Raw genomic sequence first — 17,839 nt, forward strand, 5'->3', positions numbered from 1 at the left:
CAGTGTTGCATCTATGGAATCTCCATCAATGGATGGGGAGAAGTCTGAGTTTCATGGAGTCGAAGACCTGGGTTGGGCCACTTAGGAGAAGGTGAAGAGAAGGGGGTAGGAGGCTACTTTGTAGGAGTGACCAGATCTGGGCTGGGAGCCCTTTAATTTAGGTGTATAGCTCTGCTTGATACACACCTAGCCCTGGTGACAAGCAAGTGTCATTTTCTGCATCCCCCTTTCCCACATTATATTTCACAGGAATGAGCTAATTCTCACATGACACCCACATGGCTCTTTTTCTGTTTCTTCCTCTTGGAGAGTGAGGCCTCTCGCTCTTGAAACCGTTTCTAGAAACTGTTCTGAGAAAACTTGTCTGATTCCTCCTAGACTCTCTGATGACCCTCAGGCTGGGTTAGGCACCTCTTCTCTGTGGCTCCAGGGGCACCCCGTGCTTGGCCTTTTCATAGCACTTTTCACATGTGCTGTGTGGGGTTGAGTGTATCTATTTTACAGTATTGTGGGATAATATATGTGAAGTAATTGAGCTTGGTCTAGGGTTTTGTTTGGTGATTGTCTACTTGTCAGTCATGTCCATTGTAAGCTTTGAAGGAAGGGACTGTATCTCTGATACCTTGCACTGCACCCAGGACATGAATATTCAGTAAAGTTCTGATGAAAGAATGAATGAATTGAATACAATGAATTAAAGATAAGCAAACGTAGAGGATGAGTATGCTTTTCTTGAACCATTTAAATCTATATAAATAATAAGCATACAATTCCTGATAATTTCAGTGAGAAAAATTCTTTATTTAAAATAGGCTAGATTTTTTATACTAGATTAAATAAAATACTCTATAAATGAGAATTTTAAATTCAATTATACCAAACCCAGTAACACCAGTCAGGAGTTTTCCACCAATCCCCATTTCATAAAGTTTAAATGAATTAGCTTAGAATTATGAGGATATTTGCCTTTGCTTAGAGAAAAAAGCAGTGCCACATTTCCTGAATATAATAGTGTCATGCTAGTAAGAGAAATTCTATAATGCTTAAGACAGCTAAGAAAAAGTGATGATCAAATGCTGAGACCCTTAGACCCTTGCTCTGATGTTATTAATAGTGTTTCTAAATCACAGAGACAATTGACACATTTTATTTCAAGAAGATATTGAAAGCAAGAAGGGGACCTACACTATTTCTAGCCACTTGCATTTATTAATATATGCTTAGCGCTTTTAATGCCTTTGCCGCAGAAGGGTAATAAGTGTTTTAGCAAAAAGGTACACTGTGGGGACAAAGCTGGGAAGCTTGTGCATACAGAAAGTAGCTAATATCTTAGAGCTGTCAGGGCTCTTGGAAATGCCACGCGTCATGCATCATCTCGGGCTCCTGGGCTTTGTTTCCTGGCATGGATGTTTGCAGAGAGTTTGGGGCCATCGTGGTATCCATGGTTGCTTCTTCCTGGAAATCCACGGATGTGGTCATGTCAGCATCGTAGGTCCTATAAACATTAGCTAATTCAGGGGTCATCAGTGGGTCAGCAGCTGCTGGGGTGATGCTGGGGAATCCCTTCATCTTCCCTGAAGGGCTCCTTGGCAGGCTGGGAACGTCATCCTTAGGGAGAGCAAGGAGCCCTGCGTGGGCAGCAGGTTCTAGCTCTGTAAGGAAAGCTGGGTTTTCTGGATTGTCTGGGTTGGCCTCCAGCACAGGGGAGCCTTGTGCACCTCCTTCTTCGTTCTCAGGGCCTTTGGTCGCAGCCACTGGGGAGTCAAATTCCAGAGTGAAGTCACCACCCATAGCTGGCTTGTGGGGCATTCCCTCAAAGCTGGGCCTCACGCCTCCAAATCCTGGAAACATGGCTCCATAGGCCATTGGGTCTCCTCTCCCGCCCTGGAAAAGAGACATTCGTCAAAGATGCCATTATCGCATGCTATTAACTATACCATGCAACTATACCTGGTCACATTCACCAAGGAGCTCTAAAAAACTGGTAGAGAATAGGAAGTTGGCTGATTGATAGCTTTGTGTAAGCTCATTTCTCACTAAACTGGCTTTGAAACATAATGAAGAGGATTCTGCACTTATCTGGGTGGATCTCGGCGTAATCTCCACAAAAGGGAGATAACAGGGCAGAAAAAAGACTTGAGGCAAAAGTGAGTTTGAATTTAATTTTAAGAAAACAAGCAGTCGAGGCCGGGCGCGGTGGCTCACGCTTGTAATCCCAGCACTTTGGGAGGCCGAGGCGGGCGGATCACGAGGTCAGGAGATAGAGACCACGGTGAAACCCCGTCTCTACTAAAAATACAAAAAAAAATTAGCCGGGCATGGTGGCGGGCGCCTGTAGTCCCAGCTACTCGGAGAGGCTGAGGCAGGAGAATGGCGTGAACCCGGGAGGCGGAGCTTGCAGTGAGCCGAGATTGCGCCACTGCACTCCAGCCTGGGCGACAGAGCGAGACTCCGTCTCAAAAAAAAAAAAGAAAACAAGCAGTTGAAATGAGTACTACCATCACAAAACAAATAAGAACTGAAATTCATAACTGCATTTGTTGGGGGAGAATGTTGTCAATGGCATTTTTCAGTGTCCCCCAAATGAAGTTCCATGTACTTTTTTTTTTCTTTTAGGGGTCTCATTATATGGCCCAGGCTGCTGGTCTAGAACTTCTAGGCTCAAGTGATCTTCTTGCCTCAGCCTCCCTGGTAGCTGGGATTACAGGGGCGAGACACTGCACCCAGCTAAGACTTTAATTTTTTTAAAGCACAAAGTTTAAGAAAAAAATCTGGCTTCCCTGGAGTAACTAAAATATTTTCTTCTTGTGGACAAATAGAATTCCAGAACTGACCATGTTTCTTTTTCTACCTTTGCTGCCAGAAATATGGGGTCCAAAATCTTAGGCCGTTTGTAGCAATTGAGCAGGACTGTGTGACTTGCATATCTGTATTCTGATTTTCTTGAAATTATGACTCATTTTAAATCCTACCTTCAATTTTTTGTTGTATTTATTGTGCGTTTTTCATAAGCTCTGCAAAATCTTTTGGGAATGAGGCAGAATAGAAATAATTAATATTATATGATGGCAATTAACACTTACTTGAATTTTGAACTTCCAGCCACTTGTATTGGTGTTATATAGATACAATACTCTTTCCTTCTCCTTTCTCCTGACTCTTCATTCTGTCTCAGCTTTCACATCATCTCCTCCAGGGATGATACTGTGAACCCTTGGACTGGGCTAACTGCCCTTCCTCTCTGACTCTTTCTCTCTAATAAAACTGTTACTACTTTTACCCCATGATTTTGACATTAGATATCTGCCCTTGCACCTGTCTTTTCCATTCATTAGACTGTAAGTTCCTTGAAAACAAGATTTTTTTTTTTAAGGCAGGGTCTTGCTCTGTTGCCCAGGCTGGAGTGCAGTGGCGTGATCTCGGCTCATTGAAACCTCTGCCCCCCAGATTCACGTGACTCTCCTGCCTCAGCCTCCTGAGTAGCTGCGACTACAGGCTCGCGCCACTAAACCCAGCTGATTTTTGTATTTTTAGTGGAGACAGGGTTTTACCATGTTAGTCAGGCTGGTCTCAAACTCCTGATCTCAGGTAATCCACCCGCCTCGGCCTCCCAAAGTGCTGGGATTATAGGCATGAGCCACTGCGCCCAGCCAAAAACAAGAATCTCACCTTGTCTTATTTATAGTATTTTCCTATGTGTGTGGCACATGGAAGGCACACAAAAATACTGAGATGTAATTTTTCTTTCACATATAATATGTGTGTGTTTGTTAACTCGATAGGATCTGTAGTTGACAATGATTTGTTAATTCAATATAGCTTTTGTTTTGTCTTGCCTTGTGCTCTAACAGATGTAACAGATAAAAAATTTCTTAGGGAAAAGTCAAGTTGTATGACTTTATTGATCTCAAATCTTAAACTTGCATGGATAATGATAACATAATAAGAGTATATGCTCATTGACAATGCACATTGACATTTATAATAATCACATTTTAAACTTGGTTTTCTTTTGCTTTTTGATCTTTCAATTTTGAGATCTGCATTACTTGTAATGCTGTTGAATTTGATGTTTTGAGGGGTTAAATGGTCCCAGAAAGAACAAGAACTCTGTATGAATCACATGTATCTTTTTGGTTTGAAGTGTTCATAGTTCAACGACAGCCTTTCAGGGGGAGGTTTCTCCTCTGTTCATCTACAAGCAATGGGGCAAAACTCTATGCTCAAGAATAGTCATCACCCAGAAATGAAAGATTACATAGGAAACAAGATGAAATCTTTGGATATTGCTTCAGAATTAAGCTTAGTTTTTGGAGTGGAAAAATCTGAGTCCCATGCTCATTTGGCTACATTCACGGCAGACGTCTCTGGCAGCCAGTCATAAGTGACTGTTCTTCCCTGGCCACTATTTTAAGAAGAGTTAGAAGACATTACTCACTGCCACTTCTTCTGAACTCATGATGCTAAGTCTGGCAGGGGCATTCTGTTCAAAAAGAAATATTGCATCAAATTACGAACCAGCTACCTTCTTATCTACTCAAGACAAAGTTAAAAGTTATTTAGTTTTCACTTAAACCTTAATATTAATGCTGTATACAGAGGCAAAGTGGAGAGGTGAGTCATTATGGAATAAATGTAGTCAACTCAGATAATTCAGATCTAAAATTTATTTTTTCTTTAATACCCTTGTGTGCGTGTGTGTGTCTGGCCAAGATTATCCAAATAGGAAGTTTGCCTCCTTAATATTTCAGTACTAATGTAGGTGTTCAGAAACTGTTTATTTGGACTCTCTTGTGTGAGACCTAGATTTTTGAATTTTAGCTCTTAAAAGTTTAATTAAAAACAATACTTTTTATAGAATATGGACTTACCAATTGATTTGCTCCAAAAGGCACGTACAACATTCCTGGATAAAGCTAAATAAAATACAATCATTATCACAAAATGCATTTTCCAATGGAAAAACTTTTAAGTAAATTGCAAACAGATATGTGGTATTAAAAAAAAAACTTACTGGAGATTGTTTATTTTGTGGCATTGGTCCGTGAGAAATCAAACGGGCTATTTGGAAAATCTTTAAATGGTGGAAAACAGAAAAAGTAATTCTCACAGGCACATCTCCATAACAGTAATTTTTGAGTTATATGAAACACATTTTCAGATGGATTAGTATAGAAAATAAGTATTTAATATTTAAGAAAACAAAGGAACCCATTATAATTCATATTCATTGATAAATGGGACAATGAAAAAATTCGCTCTTATTTTTTGAAATATAGAGACAGCTTTTGCAAGAAAGTGTCTCATTGAGATCTATACTTACTGTTGGACCTTGTGGATCAGCAAAATCCAATCCTGGGAGCTGTATTACAGATAAATATTAAAATTATCGGCCAAAAAATGAACCAAATAGATAAATGCAAATAAAAGAGAGACAAAGTGAACAAATAAAAATAAAAATAAAAAATAGAAGTGTCTGACTGAGATCTGTACTTACTGATGGACCTTGTGGATCAGGAAAATCCATTCCTGGGAGCTATATTACAGATAAATATTAAAATTATCAGCCAAAAAATGAACCAAATAGATAAATGCAAATAAAAGATAAACAAAGTGAACAAATAAAAATAAAAAATAGAAGTGTCTCACTGAGATCTGTACTTACTGATGGACCTTGTGGATCAGGAAAATCCATTCCTGGGAGCTATATTATAGATAAATATTAAAATTATCAGTAAAAAATGAACAAAATAGTTAAATACAAATACAAATAAAAAAGTGAACGAATAAAAATTAAAAAATAAAATACGGAAAGTGTCTCACTGAGATCTGTACTTACTGATGGACCTTGTGGATCAGCAAAATCTACTCTTGGGAGCTATATCACAGATAAATATTAAAATTATCAGTCAAAAAATAAACAAAATGGACAATAAAATAAAAAATAGACAAAGTGACATTAAAAATAAAAAAATAGACAAAGTGAACTGATCACATCCTTATCTTGTTTACAATTACAATGAAACAATTAAAATGAGTTTCATTATTTTACTTTCTTTTAGTGTTTCGGGAGGTACGACCCAAGAGTTTGCAATGGTCTTTTACTAACATTACTCAAATGTACCTGCAGGGGGATGAGGCACATCTATCATGGCTTTGCTATTTCTTGCAGATTGGAAAGTAATGAATTTTGGAACTGGAACATAACTGGTGGGTTTGAACCCTGGCTCTGCCACCTAATTTTTGTGTACTCCTGGGCGAATTTTGTAACTTCTCAAAATCTGTCTTCCTTTCTTTAAAAAGGCTGATAATGTGTATTTTTATAGGATTGTAGGCAGAGTGATATGGGGGAATGATAAATGCCCACAACATACTGGTTAGTTGGTACCTTCCTTTTTTTTTTAATCCATTACACTTTTCTCTACATTATTACAAGATACTTTTTGCGTAGTTGTCACCTCTCTGTCAGAGAGATAATAATGCAAAATCCTACTTGTTATTCTGAGGGATCGATCACTTTTCTCAGTCTTTGCAACGCCAAAAAAGACCAGTGGCAGGATACCTGGACTTCTCTGGGGCCTTATTCTATTTCCTATGGAAGTTTTCATCTTTTGCAACTAAGAAACCCAGCTTTATAGGCACAGGATCTTTTAGAATCCATGCCCCGTCTCTGATGGCAAAAGATAGGAATGGATATTTACGTTTTACTCAAAAAATAAATCTCAGATGTGGAAGACTGATTAAGAATATATTTATATCATGTATTATGCCTGAAGGCTACGATTATTTAAAAGTGCCCTGCAAATTGCTTTTCTTCTGTTAGGTTAGCTGGTGATTCTGATCTGACTTCAAGAGAAAGGAAGTACCTCAGGCTTTGGTGGCTTATCTGATGGTGCCACCTGCTGCTGAACCAGAGGCAGTTCTCCTTCCTGCAAGGGCAGCTGTCCCAGGTGAATTGGAGGCTGAAGTGCTTCTTTCAGTGCTGTGGCCTGATTGGCGGTTGCAGCAGCAGACTGGAGGAGAGGTTTCAGTCCTGGCTGTTGAGGCTTCAAGGATGGCTGTGATGGGAGAGGTGGGGGATGCACAGGCAAAGAATATTCATACTGCAGAGAAATTTGAAAAGAGTGTTAGGAAGGGATGGCTCATTAAACAACGGTGCCTAGAATTTCTAAACAAAGGGGCTTGGGGCGCTTTCTATCTGGAAGGGAGGCTAGGAGACTTGTCTTGAAGTTGAGTTTACATAGGAAGCACCAGTTAGAGTTAATGTTGTTTGGAGAGGTCTTGTGTGTGCCTCCCCTACCTCCTTTGGGACCACCATTGCTCATGAAGGTGAAGCTACATGAACCTCCTGGTAGGATGAGTCATGTCCTTCTCTAAGTTCCCATAGCTGTCTGTATGTATCTGTATCTTTATTTTACCACTTTCTCACTGGATGATAATTATTTGTTATAAATCTTTGTCCCCCAGTCAACGGAGAGAGAATGATATGTTTTGTTTTTCTTTATAGGCCCTGCACATAACATAGCTCCTAACAAGTGCCTGGCCCATGGTGGGTGCCTAATATATTTTTCGAGTTAATGAAAGGATAAAGGGTAATTAATTAAAATGCCAATCAAATTCTTGCATCATGGAGTCCACTTTGCAAACAATTAAGTGAAGAAACAGTCACCATTAACATAATTTATTGTCTTACTGAATGTGACCTGGTGGTAATGCTCCTGCTGTGGAAGACCACCTGGAACTAAAATTCCCTGTTAAATCTTGGTTCTGAGTCCATATATTAAATGAAAAAGTTCCTTGTTAAAATCACCATGTTTTGTTGCTTCTTTGAGAAATTACTTGTGGTGAATGGCTCCCTATTGTTTGTAGATTGATTGAAAACTCCTCAGACCAGCAAGGAAGTCTCACAACAATTTGGGGCTCTGCTTTGCCTCTCCAGCCATCACCCCTCTCTGAGCTCACGCAGTATTCATTACTCACATCTCACAATTCAGCACTTTGAAATATGTTGTCTTGTCCTATCTGAATCAGATAAGATATGAAATTTCACAATCCTTGGAGCCATTCTTAAATGTCTTCACTTTTACTACCAAACCACAATTTGGTTTATGTATTTATTAGGCACATAATCAATAATGGTTAACAGATTGATATATTTACTGACTTCTGTATGGTTCATGATGTTTTTTTTTTTAAATTTCTTAATTTTTTTTGAGACAGAGTCTCACTCTATTGCCCAGGCTGGAGTACAGTGGCACAATCTCGGCTCACTGCAGCCTCTGCCTCCCAGGTTCAAGCGATTCTCCTGCCTCAGCCTCCTGAGAGTAGCTTCTACAGGTGCCTGCCACCATGCCTGGCTAATTTTTGTATTTTTAGTAGAGACGGGGTTTCACCATGTTGGCCAGGCTGGTCTCGAACTCCTGACCTCAAGTGATCCACCCACCTTGGCCTCCCAAAGTGCTGGGATTACAGGCTTCAGCCATCGCACCTGGCTATGGTATTTTAACCAGGATTTTTGTCATCGTTTGAAATTAGCCTTTGAGTAATTATTTAGGAAATCTTGATTTAAATGAAAATTGTCCAGGATGTAGCCTGCTTTGGTTTTCGAGGATTGTTTACTGATATCTTTAATATAGGTCTCATATTTTGGAGGCTGTATCTTCCTATTTTAAATAAATATGCAAATAGTTTTAAATTTAAAAATATTTCTTAAGCGCTAAAAGCAGTTATAGGCTTTGATTTATTTGGCATGAGAATAATTTTTTGTTAATGCTCGGACTTGGCTGTTTCTAACATATCATAACTTAAAGAAGGCAAGTAAGAAGAGGTTTTAAAGCCTGAGGTTTCAAACATATTGATGCTATTCACTCACCTGTTGAGTTTCATGTTCTCTTGGCCTCATCCATGGAAGAGAGGAATGTGGTGGGAGGAGACCGTGCAACCACAAAGAATTAAACGATTTTCCAAAGCCATACCTAGAATACTAAAGACATGGATAAAAAAAGACATGCTTATATTTAAATGTTAAATATAACATTGGTTATATTTGGTTTTCTTTTTCCTTTTTCTTTTTTTTTTTGAGATAGAATCTTGCTCTGTCGCCAGGCTGGAGTGCAGTGGCGCGATCTCAGCTCGCTGCATCCTCCACCTCCCGGGTTCAAGCAATTCTCGTGCCTCAACCTCCGGAGTAGCTGGGTCTACAGGCACGCACCACCATGCCTAGCTAATTTCTGTATTTTTAGCAGAGTCGGGGTTTCACCATGTTGGCCAGGATGGTCTTGATCTCTTGACCTCATGAGCTGCCCACCTTGGCCTCCCAAAATGTTGGAATTACAGGCGTGAGCCACAGCTCCAGGCCTGGTTTTCATTTTCTAAAAAATCAACAGATAGCATAAATATAGCAAAAGCAAAAGTGATGTTGGTTAATTTAAAATGGATAGGTATGGCTGGACGTGGTGGCTCACGCCTCTAATCCCAGCACTTTGGGAGGCTGAGGTGGGTGGATCATCTGAGGTCAGGAGTTGGAGATCAGCCTAGCAACATGGCAAAACCCCATCTCTACTGAAAAATACAAAAATTAGCCTGGCGTGGTGGCAGATGCCTGTAATCCCAGCTGCTTGGGAGGCTGAGACAGGATAATTGCTTGAACCCAGGAGGTGGAGGTTGCAGTGAGCCGAGATCACGCCATTGCACTTCAGCCTGGGCAACAGATCGACACTCTGTCTAAATAAATAAATAAAAATAAAATAAGTAAATCAAATGGATAGGTAAACTCTTCCTTTCAATGAACCTAAATTTCGTTTGGAGCCAGTCTGCAATATTTGCATAAACTTGTTTGAGATTTAGCTTTTTAAGCACTTGTATTTTGTGCCATATAATAAAATTAATAATGCAGGAAAAGATTCTTTTCTTAACTAAATAAAATTCAATATTGTTTTTGTTTTTCCCTGTCACTGTATCTTATTTTGTTTTAGGCTCTCATTTACTTCTTGGCTCTTCCAATCTTTAGTATATTGTCTATTCATAAATAAATTTGATGAATTATAATGCTGCTGCTAATATTAACACTACCACTACCATGAATACTTGCAATAAGAAATATGATTACCTGAGAAAGTGTGTTTAATCCCTGCAGACTTCCCAACTGTCTCATTGTCTATCAAGAAAAAAAGTGGGTTACTGTTTATCGCATATGCTGTGTTTGACAAAACTGATTTCTCGTGATATTTGACGTTATCAACACAAAGTTTGCTGTGGATCAATTTAATAAAATGAAAGTAGACACAAATCATCACCGAAAGGTGGAAATATTAAATTTGGTTCTGCCATTGTTATTATTATTGCTATTAAAATAATGCAGTTGCTTTTATCATTAATTAAAGGAGAAAAAGTATTATTTCAGTGGAGGTTACATTGAAGCATGGGAAAATAGCTCATTCCATTGAAATATAAATGTAATTGTGAGGACTTTGCTTCATTGACTCTTTTCTCCCCATTTAATTTACTTTGCCCTTTACAAGTTCAGCCAGAAGAGGAATTTGAAACAAACAAACAAGACAAATAAAACTTCTACCTCTTTCCCAAACAATAAATCTTTCAAAATATTAAAAATAAAAACTATTGAAAGAAATGTTAAGTATCTGGATAGATTATCGAGAATACCACCATTTCAACAGAACATCAATTTCACTTTTTTCATAGGAAGAGATTTAGAATGCTTTGGATTGAGTTTAAGCTAAAAAGTGAGAAAAAAAAACCCTCAGCGAAATTAGCTTCCATGTGAAGTAAGCGTCTAGCACAAATAGGTATTGACTGCCCCCGGCTTACCATGACACACAGATATTTCACAAGACCTTGTGAAAAATTTATAATCTCATAAATATCTTTCTATATATAACTGTCAATATTTTTCATTGACATGACCAAAATTTCTGTTTTGCTGGAGTTTTCTAAACAATATATATTACATGAGAACGGCAATAAGAAAATACACTGTACAACTTATGCAAGAAGTATCATAGTACAATGTTAATGCTATTTACCAGACTTATAAAAAATTAAATTTTGTACAAATACATTTTTTTCATGAGAACATTATCATGTAAGATAGTATAAGGAGCAGGATTAAAAATAAACTATTTGTGAGTATAGAGCAATATATTTTAATTAATGTAGTAATTTTATTAATGTGCATATTATATATAAGGCATTAAGTGCTAATATTGCTTTGGTTTGCATAGAAACAATGTTCTAAAACTTAAAACACCTGAGAGTTTAAAATTGCAGTAGAATTATAAGACAAAGCTGTAGTAAACGTCATAACTTTCTAGCACTCCTCAGGATAACAGCCACAAACTTCTGGCTAGGAAAACTGAGAAACACACCATTATATTTCTCCTGTATCACAAATATACCAATGTAAAGTTAATATGTTAAAAATTCTGACAATACATACCTCAAGGCTCAAACTAGCCATACCCGGTGTTCCAGATTGCCGAGGAAAGAACTGAATGAAAATGAGAATAATTTTGAGTCTTATTGGTACAAAACTTCCTTCAATGCCCACTGGGCATAGGATATTGCTCCAGTACATAAGGGCTACTGAGAGGCCACCATTTTGGTTTATTATGCAAATGACTTGAGTGCTTGGGCAGAATGAAGAAGAGCATAAGTTATTTGGGAGAATCAACATAGTATTTGATAATTTTGCTCCCACCTGCATCATCTATCCTTTGTCTGCATCTTAATGTTTCGTTGCTTTAAAAGCAAAATATGATTTAAAGTTACACACAAGGAGAAGCAGAATAAAGCAACAAAATAGAAAACTACTAGAACTTTATATTCTTAAAAAATTACCACAGAAACAAGTAAAGAGGACAAACTCAAGCTGAATTTTCATGTGCTTTCGACAAATCTACATGATTTTGGTTTATGAGACATGGCATGGGATCATGACATTCAGAAAAATCATATGAAAAATCTAACTGGATTCCCATTCAAAGGGCTTCAGCAAATTCCCTATCATTTTTAGTGAAAGATTATTTTATGTGTAAACCTACTATAGTTTGGGATCATATCAAAGGTTTTTTCTTCCTTCAGTAAAAAGCATTCTAGCACAAAATACTATTATACTTAATGTGTTCACTTAAAAGTTGTTCAAAAATATACCTCTCTATACAATTAGCTTTTTAAAATGTAAGATATTTTCCTTTTTTTTTTTTGAGACTTAAGTTTCACTGTGTCACCCAGGCTGGAGTTTAGTACCGTGATCTTGGCTCACTGCAACCTCTGCCTGCTGGGTTCAAGCGATTCTCCTCCCAAGTAGCTGGGATTACAGGTGCACACCACCAAGCCTGGCTAATTTTTGTATTTTTGGTAGAGATGGAGTTTCACCATGTTGGCCAGGCTGGTCTTGAACTCCTGAGCTCAAGTGATCCGCCCACCTTGGCCTCCCAAAGTGCTGGGATTACAGATGTGAGCCACTGCATCTGGCTTCCTTTTTTAAAAAATAGAGATGTCACCCAGGCTTGTCTTGAACTCCTGAGCTCAAGTAATCCTCCTGCCTTGGCCTCCCAAAGTGCCAGGATGATAGGCATGAGCCACCATGCCTAGCCTTTTCCTTTTGTTTTTTGTTTTTTTGTTAAAGATATTTTTCTTTTGAAACCAATCCTTATTACTTTACACAAATACCAGTAGAAAACATGGAGAATGGAAGCGTAGGAATTAGAGTAAATTGGATTTTGAAAGTCTCTGGTTCTACAACCAAGGGGTTGTAATGCCGTCTTTCCTTCAGTTATACCACAAGGATTTAGGGAATGTTTACCAAATATATCGGTATTATTTTTCCTTTATGAGTAAGAAGTTAAAGAATTACACCCCCTACTTTTTCACCCACCACCTTTTTCATATAAGTAAAATCCCACCTTCTGGGTCATGGTGAGAATTTCTTTAAATAATTCAGTTTTGGACAAGAATAGAGGGAAAGGGCCAGGCATGGTGGCTCATGACTAATCCCGGAACTTTGGGAGGCCGAGGTGGGCAGATCATGAGGTCAGGAATTTGAGACCAGCCTGGCCAACATGGCGAAACCCCGTCTCTACAAAAATACAAAAATTAGCTGGGCATGGTGACACGTGCCTGTAATCCCAGCTACTTGGGAGGCTGAGGCAGGAGAATCGCTTGAACCCAGGAGGAGGAGGTGGCAGTGAGCTGAGATCTCAGCATTGCACTCCAACCTGGGCAACAGAGCCAGGCTGTTAAAAAAAAAAAAAAAAAGAATAGAGGGAAAGGCATTATAAATGTGTAGCAAATACTCTGGGTAGGAAAGAGGTTAGCTGTGTAGACAGGAAGAGTGACTGTGCATGTATGTGTGTATGTGTGTATGTGATGGTTAGCTTGTTGAGAATTTGGGGGAATTGTGAGAGCAGGACCTTCTTCCCCACTATTTGCCAGTGCATAAATAACACATCCTGGATTGAACCACAGAACAAAGTGTACTTTGCTTTCCATCTGCTCTAAGTCATGACTTAGAGAATATTTACACGAATGTATACAGATAGGGGATATATTTCCCATGCAGAATTAATAGGAGAAAAACATCTGATTTGACAGGCAATCAGTTGGCAATAATAAGCAATTGTTCTGTTCCTCAGAGTGGACCCAATTGATTCAGGTGTGGATCATTATAGGTTCAAAGAACGCCAATGTGTTAGACTGATGGTGAATGACTGAGGCTGATCCCAACGTCAGTATCATACAAAGGTAAGCTAGGGTGGCATCCTCAATTTTTCTTTCATTTAAAATTCATCTTGCGTGATGGAAGAGAGGCTATTTTTATTTGTGGAATTAAGGTTTTCATCATTATAATCAGTTTTCAACCTCTTTCTCCATTTCCATTCTCCTCTAAAACACTTTAAGAAAACCAAGTAGCTAACCTTTTCTTTCAAGGAATTAAAATATTCTAAAGTTCATTTGTCTCCTGGAGACAAGAGATCATGTCTTATTGACTTTCATTTTTCCATGTCTTATTTACTGGATGCATGGCAGCTGCTCAATATATTTGCTAAATGCATATAGCAGCCAAATAAAGTTTTTGTGATAACAGAATTGCATGCTGTTGGCTGGAGTAGTTCAGTGTTCAAAAGATTGTGTTTGTATGAGATCATTTCAATATATACTAGAATGGATGAGGCGTGGGACTGTAATACACAATTAGCCTCATCACTATGATATGTTTTGATTTATGAAACTTCAGCTCTCAGTCACACAATTTCACGTTTACAAGGTAAATTTGCTAGTTAATTACTAGCTTTAAATGGAATTATCTAGCTGAGTTTTGTAACCATAGAAATTTAGAGATGGTTCTTTTTGAAAGGAAGACAATTATTTTTTTTTCAGAGAAATTTCCTCTTTCCATTTCAACTTTATAATGATAGCAATAAGTTGATAATAAAATTTCACCATGCGTTGTGGAGACTATCTAAGTCTTTTAACTTTGAATGAGTGGAATAAGATCCAGAAATTCTCTTGGGACTATTTTAAATAACTTTGTAGTAGAAATATCATACTTCACTTACTGCTTTTTTTTTTTTTTTTTTAAATAAATGGAGTCTCTGTCACCCAGGCTGGAGTGTAGTGGCGCAATCTCGGCTAACTGCAATCTCCACCTCCCAGGTTCAAGCAATTCTCTTGCCTCAGCCTCCTGAGTAGCTGGGATTACAGGTGCCCACCACACGCCCAGCTAATTTTTGTATTTTTAGTAGAGACAGGGTTTCGCCATGTTGGCTAGGCTGGTCTCGAGCTCCTCACCTCAGGTGATCTGCCTGCCTCAGCCTCCCAAAGTGCTGGGATTACAGGCGTGAGCCACCGTGCCCAACTATCACTTACCGCTTTTGGATTGCAAGACTGACATCTGAGCAACTATAGCTTTTGACTCAATAGGACTACACCACTGGATTAAATCAAGTGAGTCTATGCGTGGCCTCTCAGTCCATATCCCTTCAGTGTTGTTTGGAGTTCAACAATCAAGAACCTCTTCTGGGACACACTCTAAAGACTGACTTACCGGCACTGCAAAACTCATTTCCAGGAGGCATAGGATCAGTATCAGGTCCTTCATTTTGAAAAGTGGAATCTAAAACATAATTAAGTTGGAGAATTAAATCAGACGAATTTGTATTCAGAATGATTAAAAGACAATTTTTGAAAATGAGCCTGAGTCTCTGCTCTTCCAAAAACAACCGGGATAAAGGTTAGAAGAACAAAAACAAAAACTAAATGTTACTAAACAACTGATTTGTATGTAGTAGTTTCTGAAATAAATTAACAAGCAATTAAAAAATATCTAAGCACGTTTTAAATGGATCTACAGCCTAAATAAATATGTAGGAACAACCTCCATAGATATTCTTTAAGTGCTATGTTTCATTTCATAAAGTGAATTATGAATTTAAAAATCCTTCCCACTAAGTAAAATATTCATCTATAAGGTATTATTCACATAAGTTTATACTTTGCTTACCCTTTGGGACACATTTTGAAATGCATGTGAAATGTAATGCAACTAACAGTCATTTTATAACAAACCTTTATTTGCAGGAATAGAGGGTACATCATTGCATGTTTAGGTAATCTACATAACCATGCCAAAACTTATCTTTTCAAATGAGAGTAAATTGGTTATCTTAATTTCCTTTGATGTTAGTGGAAAATATGTCTCAAATTTAGCTTTCCTCTTCCTAAAATGAATTATCTTTTAAAATTTATTCTATAAATTCAAAAAGCTCTTTATTCTTACATGAATAGAGATCTGAATAGCCAAGAAATTTACTCATCTTCTAATATTAAAAACAATTAGGCACTATAATCAAAAATAGTAAAAAAAAAATACAGTCTATAAATAAAAGTCTTTTCTTTTTTTCTTAGTTGAATGGGTGTTAGGCATGTCATCTCTGGGACATGCTAATGGATTACAAAAAACAATAATTCAGCTATTGGTGACAAATGAAGATAAATCCTCTTTATAAAAGCTGTCTGGAGATAGGAAAAAAAGAATCTACAGGAAACACATGGAAATCATAAAATCCCATTTTACCTTAGATGCTGACATGCACTGTGCTCTCAGGGCCTGATGATGCCAACCAAGATAGTTCTAAGAAAAGAAGATTAAAATTTTTTTCAGGACTGTGCGTGGGACTTGCTCTGTACTTCTCATTCAGGGAAGATTAGAAACCTTTATTTAAAGTGCCAATCCACCAATCAAAGTGAAGCAAAATGGCGGGGGGTGGCGGAGGGAGTGGGGGGCGGGAATCTCTGCTCCTGCAATTAGTCCACACCCTTTTATTGCATGCAGGGACATTGGCCCAGTAGGGTCTTATTATTTTTAATTGTACTGCAGCCCCTGTACTTATTCAGAGAACTTGATAGCAGGGAAGGCAGTAAAGGAATAACGGACATAGGCTCTGAAGACAATTATTTTGGTGAGCTGGGGAAAATACATGTAAAATAGGTGCAAAACAAGCCATTATCTGTCTTCTGCTGGTTTTATCTGCAGATAAAGCTAGTGACCCAATGCTAGCATTCTTCAGATTTTCACCCTCCTGTTTGTTGTAGTAAAAGTAACTACTGTCCTTTCCCCCAGCACACACATAGTCTAAAAGAAAACACTAAAATATTAGATGGATAATTAATATGTGTGATTTCTTCCTTGAATTTCCTAGATATTTTCATATCTGGAGATAATTGATTAGAGATAGCCAAGCTTTTGTAAGAAACTACAGTTGGACCCTCTGCAAGAATCAGGTTTACTTCAGGTAAACATTTGGTGCATTTAAAAAAAAAATCTGTGGGGATGGGGACATAAATCAGAACATTCTCTATGAACCAAATCAACGGGCACAAGTGTCAGTTCACTCTTCAGATAGACACATTTCCAGGCATTAGTATCAAGCCAGGTTAATAAGACATATTTCAATCACTTAAAAGGTTAACGTCAACACAGATTGGTTTTTCTCCACGAACAGATAATATCTTGAATGTGGATTGAATATTAGCTGCTTTTGTTACTTCTCTGCCCATCCTTGTCTTTCCAAAGTTGTGATTTCAGATATGGTAGGGATAAGCATTTAAGATTAGTTCTGAAGAAGGGATGAGTCAGTACACTCTTTAGGGAAGTAGGGATCTTGTCAATTACAGGGAACATTGAGGAAGCTGGTATTTTGAGAGAAAGCTGTATCCATACCCAAATGTAGGCCTAACAGCTTCAAATAATGTTATCTTAGAAGCTGCTCCTGAAAACCTCTGTGTTCCACTGATACCAGAATTATCTTTAGGATGCAAAGAAATGAAGAATGTGAATGTGTTTTGCAAACAGCAAAATGTTATTGAAATGAAAAGTATTATTTTTGCATGCTCTCTCTGGTGCTTGATGCAGTCCCTTAATCTCTTTTGAGCCCCAGTTTCTTCTTCTGTTATGTAAGGATAGTAATTAATGACCACAAGCTTGTCTTTTTTTTTTTTTTTTTTTTTGAGATGGAGTCTCGCTCTGTTGCCCAGGCTGGAGTGCAGTGGTGTGATCTCAGCTCACTACAACCTCCACCTCCTGGGTTCAGGCGACTCTACTGCCTCAGCCTCCTGAGCAGCTGCCATTACAGGCCCGCGCCACCATGCCTGGCTAACTCTTTTTGTATTTTTAGTAGAGGCAGGGTTTCCCCATGTTGGCCAGGCTGGTCTGAAACTACTGATCTCAGGTGATCCGCCTGCGTTGGCCTCCCAAAGTGCTGGGATTACAGGCGTGAGCCACCACGCCCAGCCTGAGCTTGTCTTAAAGATTGGTGAGATG

At 38.3% G+C, this 17,839-nt stretch overlaps 1 protein-coding gene across 1 annotated transcript; it reads right to left on the reverse strand.

The window, feature by feature from the left end:
• Positions 1–780: 780 nt before the first annotated feature.
• On the reverse strand, positions 781–16,211 carry AMBN (ameloblastin). Its single transcript, XM_032164240.1, has 13 exons — positions 16,094–16,211; positions 15,065–15,133; positions 11,456–11,506; positions 10,109–10,156; positions 8,873–8,983; positions 6,867–7,103; positions 5,840–5,878; positions 5,666–5,704; positions 5,324–5,362; positions 5,015–5,074; positions 4,872–4,916; positions 4,439–4,483; positions 781–1,884 (listed from the first exon to the last, which is right to left on the reverse strand). The coding sequence occupies exons 1-13, from the start codon at positions 16,106–16,108 to the stop codon at positions 1,339–1,341; spliced, it is 1,344 nt and encodes a 447-aa protein (XP_032020131.1). The 5' UTR covers positions 16,109–16,211; the 3' UTR covers positions 781–1,338.
• Positions 16,212–17,839: the final 1,628 nt, after the last annotated feature.

This window comes from Hylobates moloch, unplaced genomic scaffold (assembly GCF_009828535.3).
Source record: "Hylobates moloch isolate HMO894 unplaced genomic scaffold, HMol_V3 SCAFFOLD_2, whole genome shotgun sequence".
Classification (NCBI taxonomy): Eukaryota; Metazoa; Chordata; class Mammalia; order Primates; family Hylobatidae; genus Hylobates; species Hylobates moloch.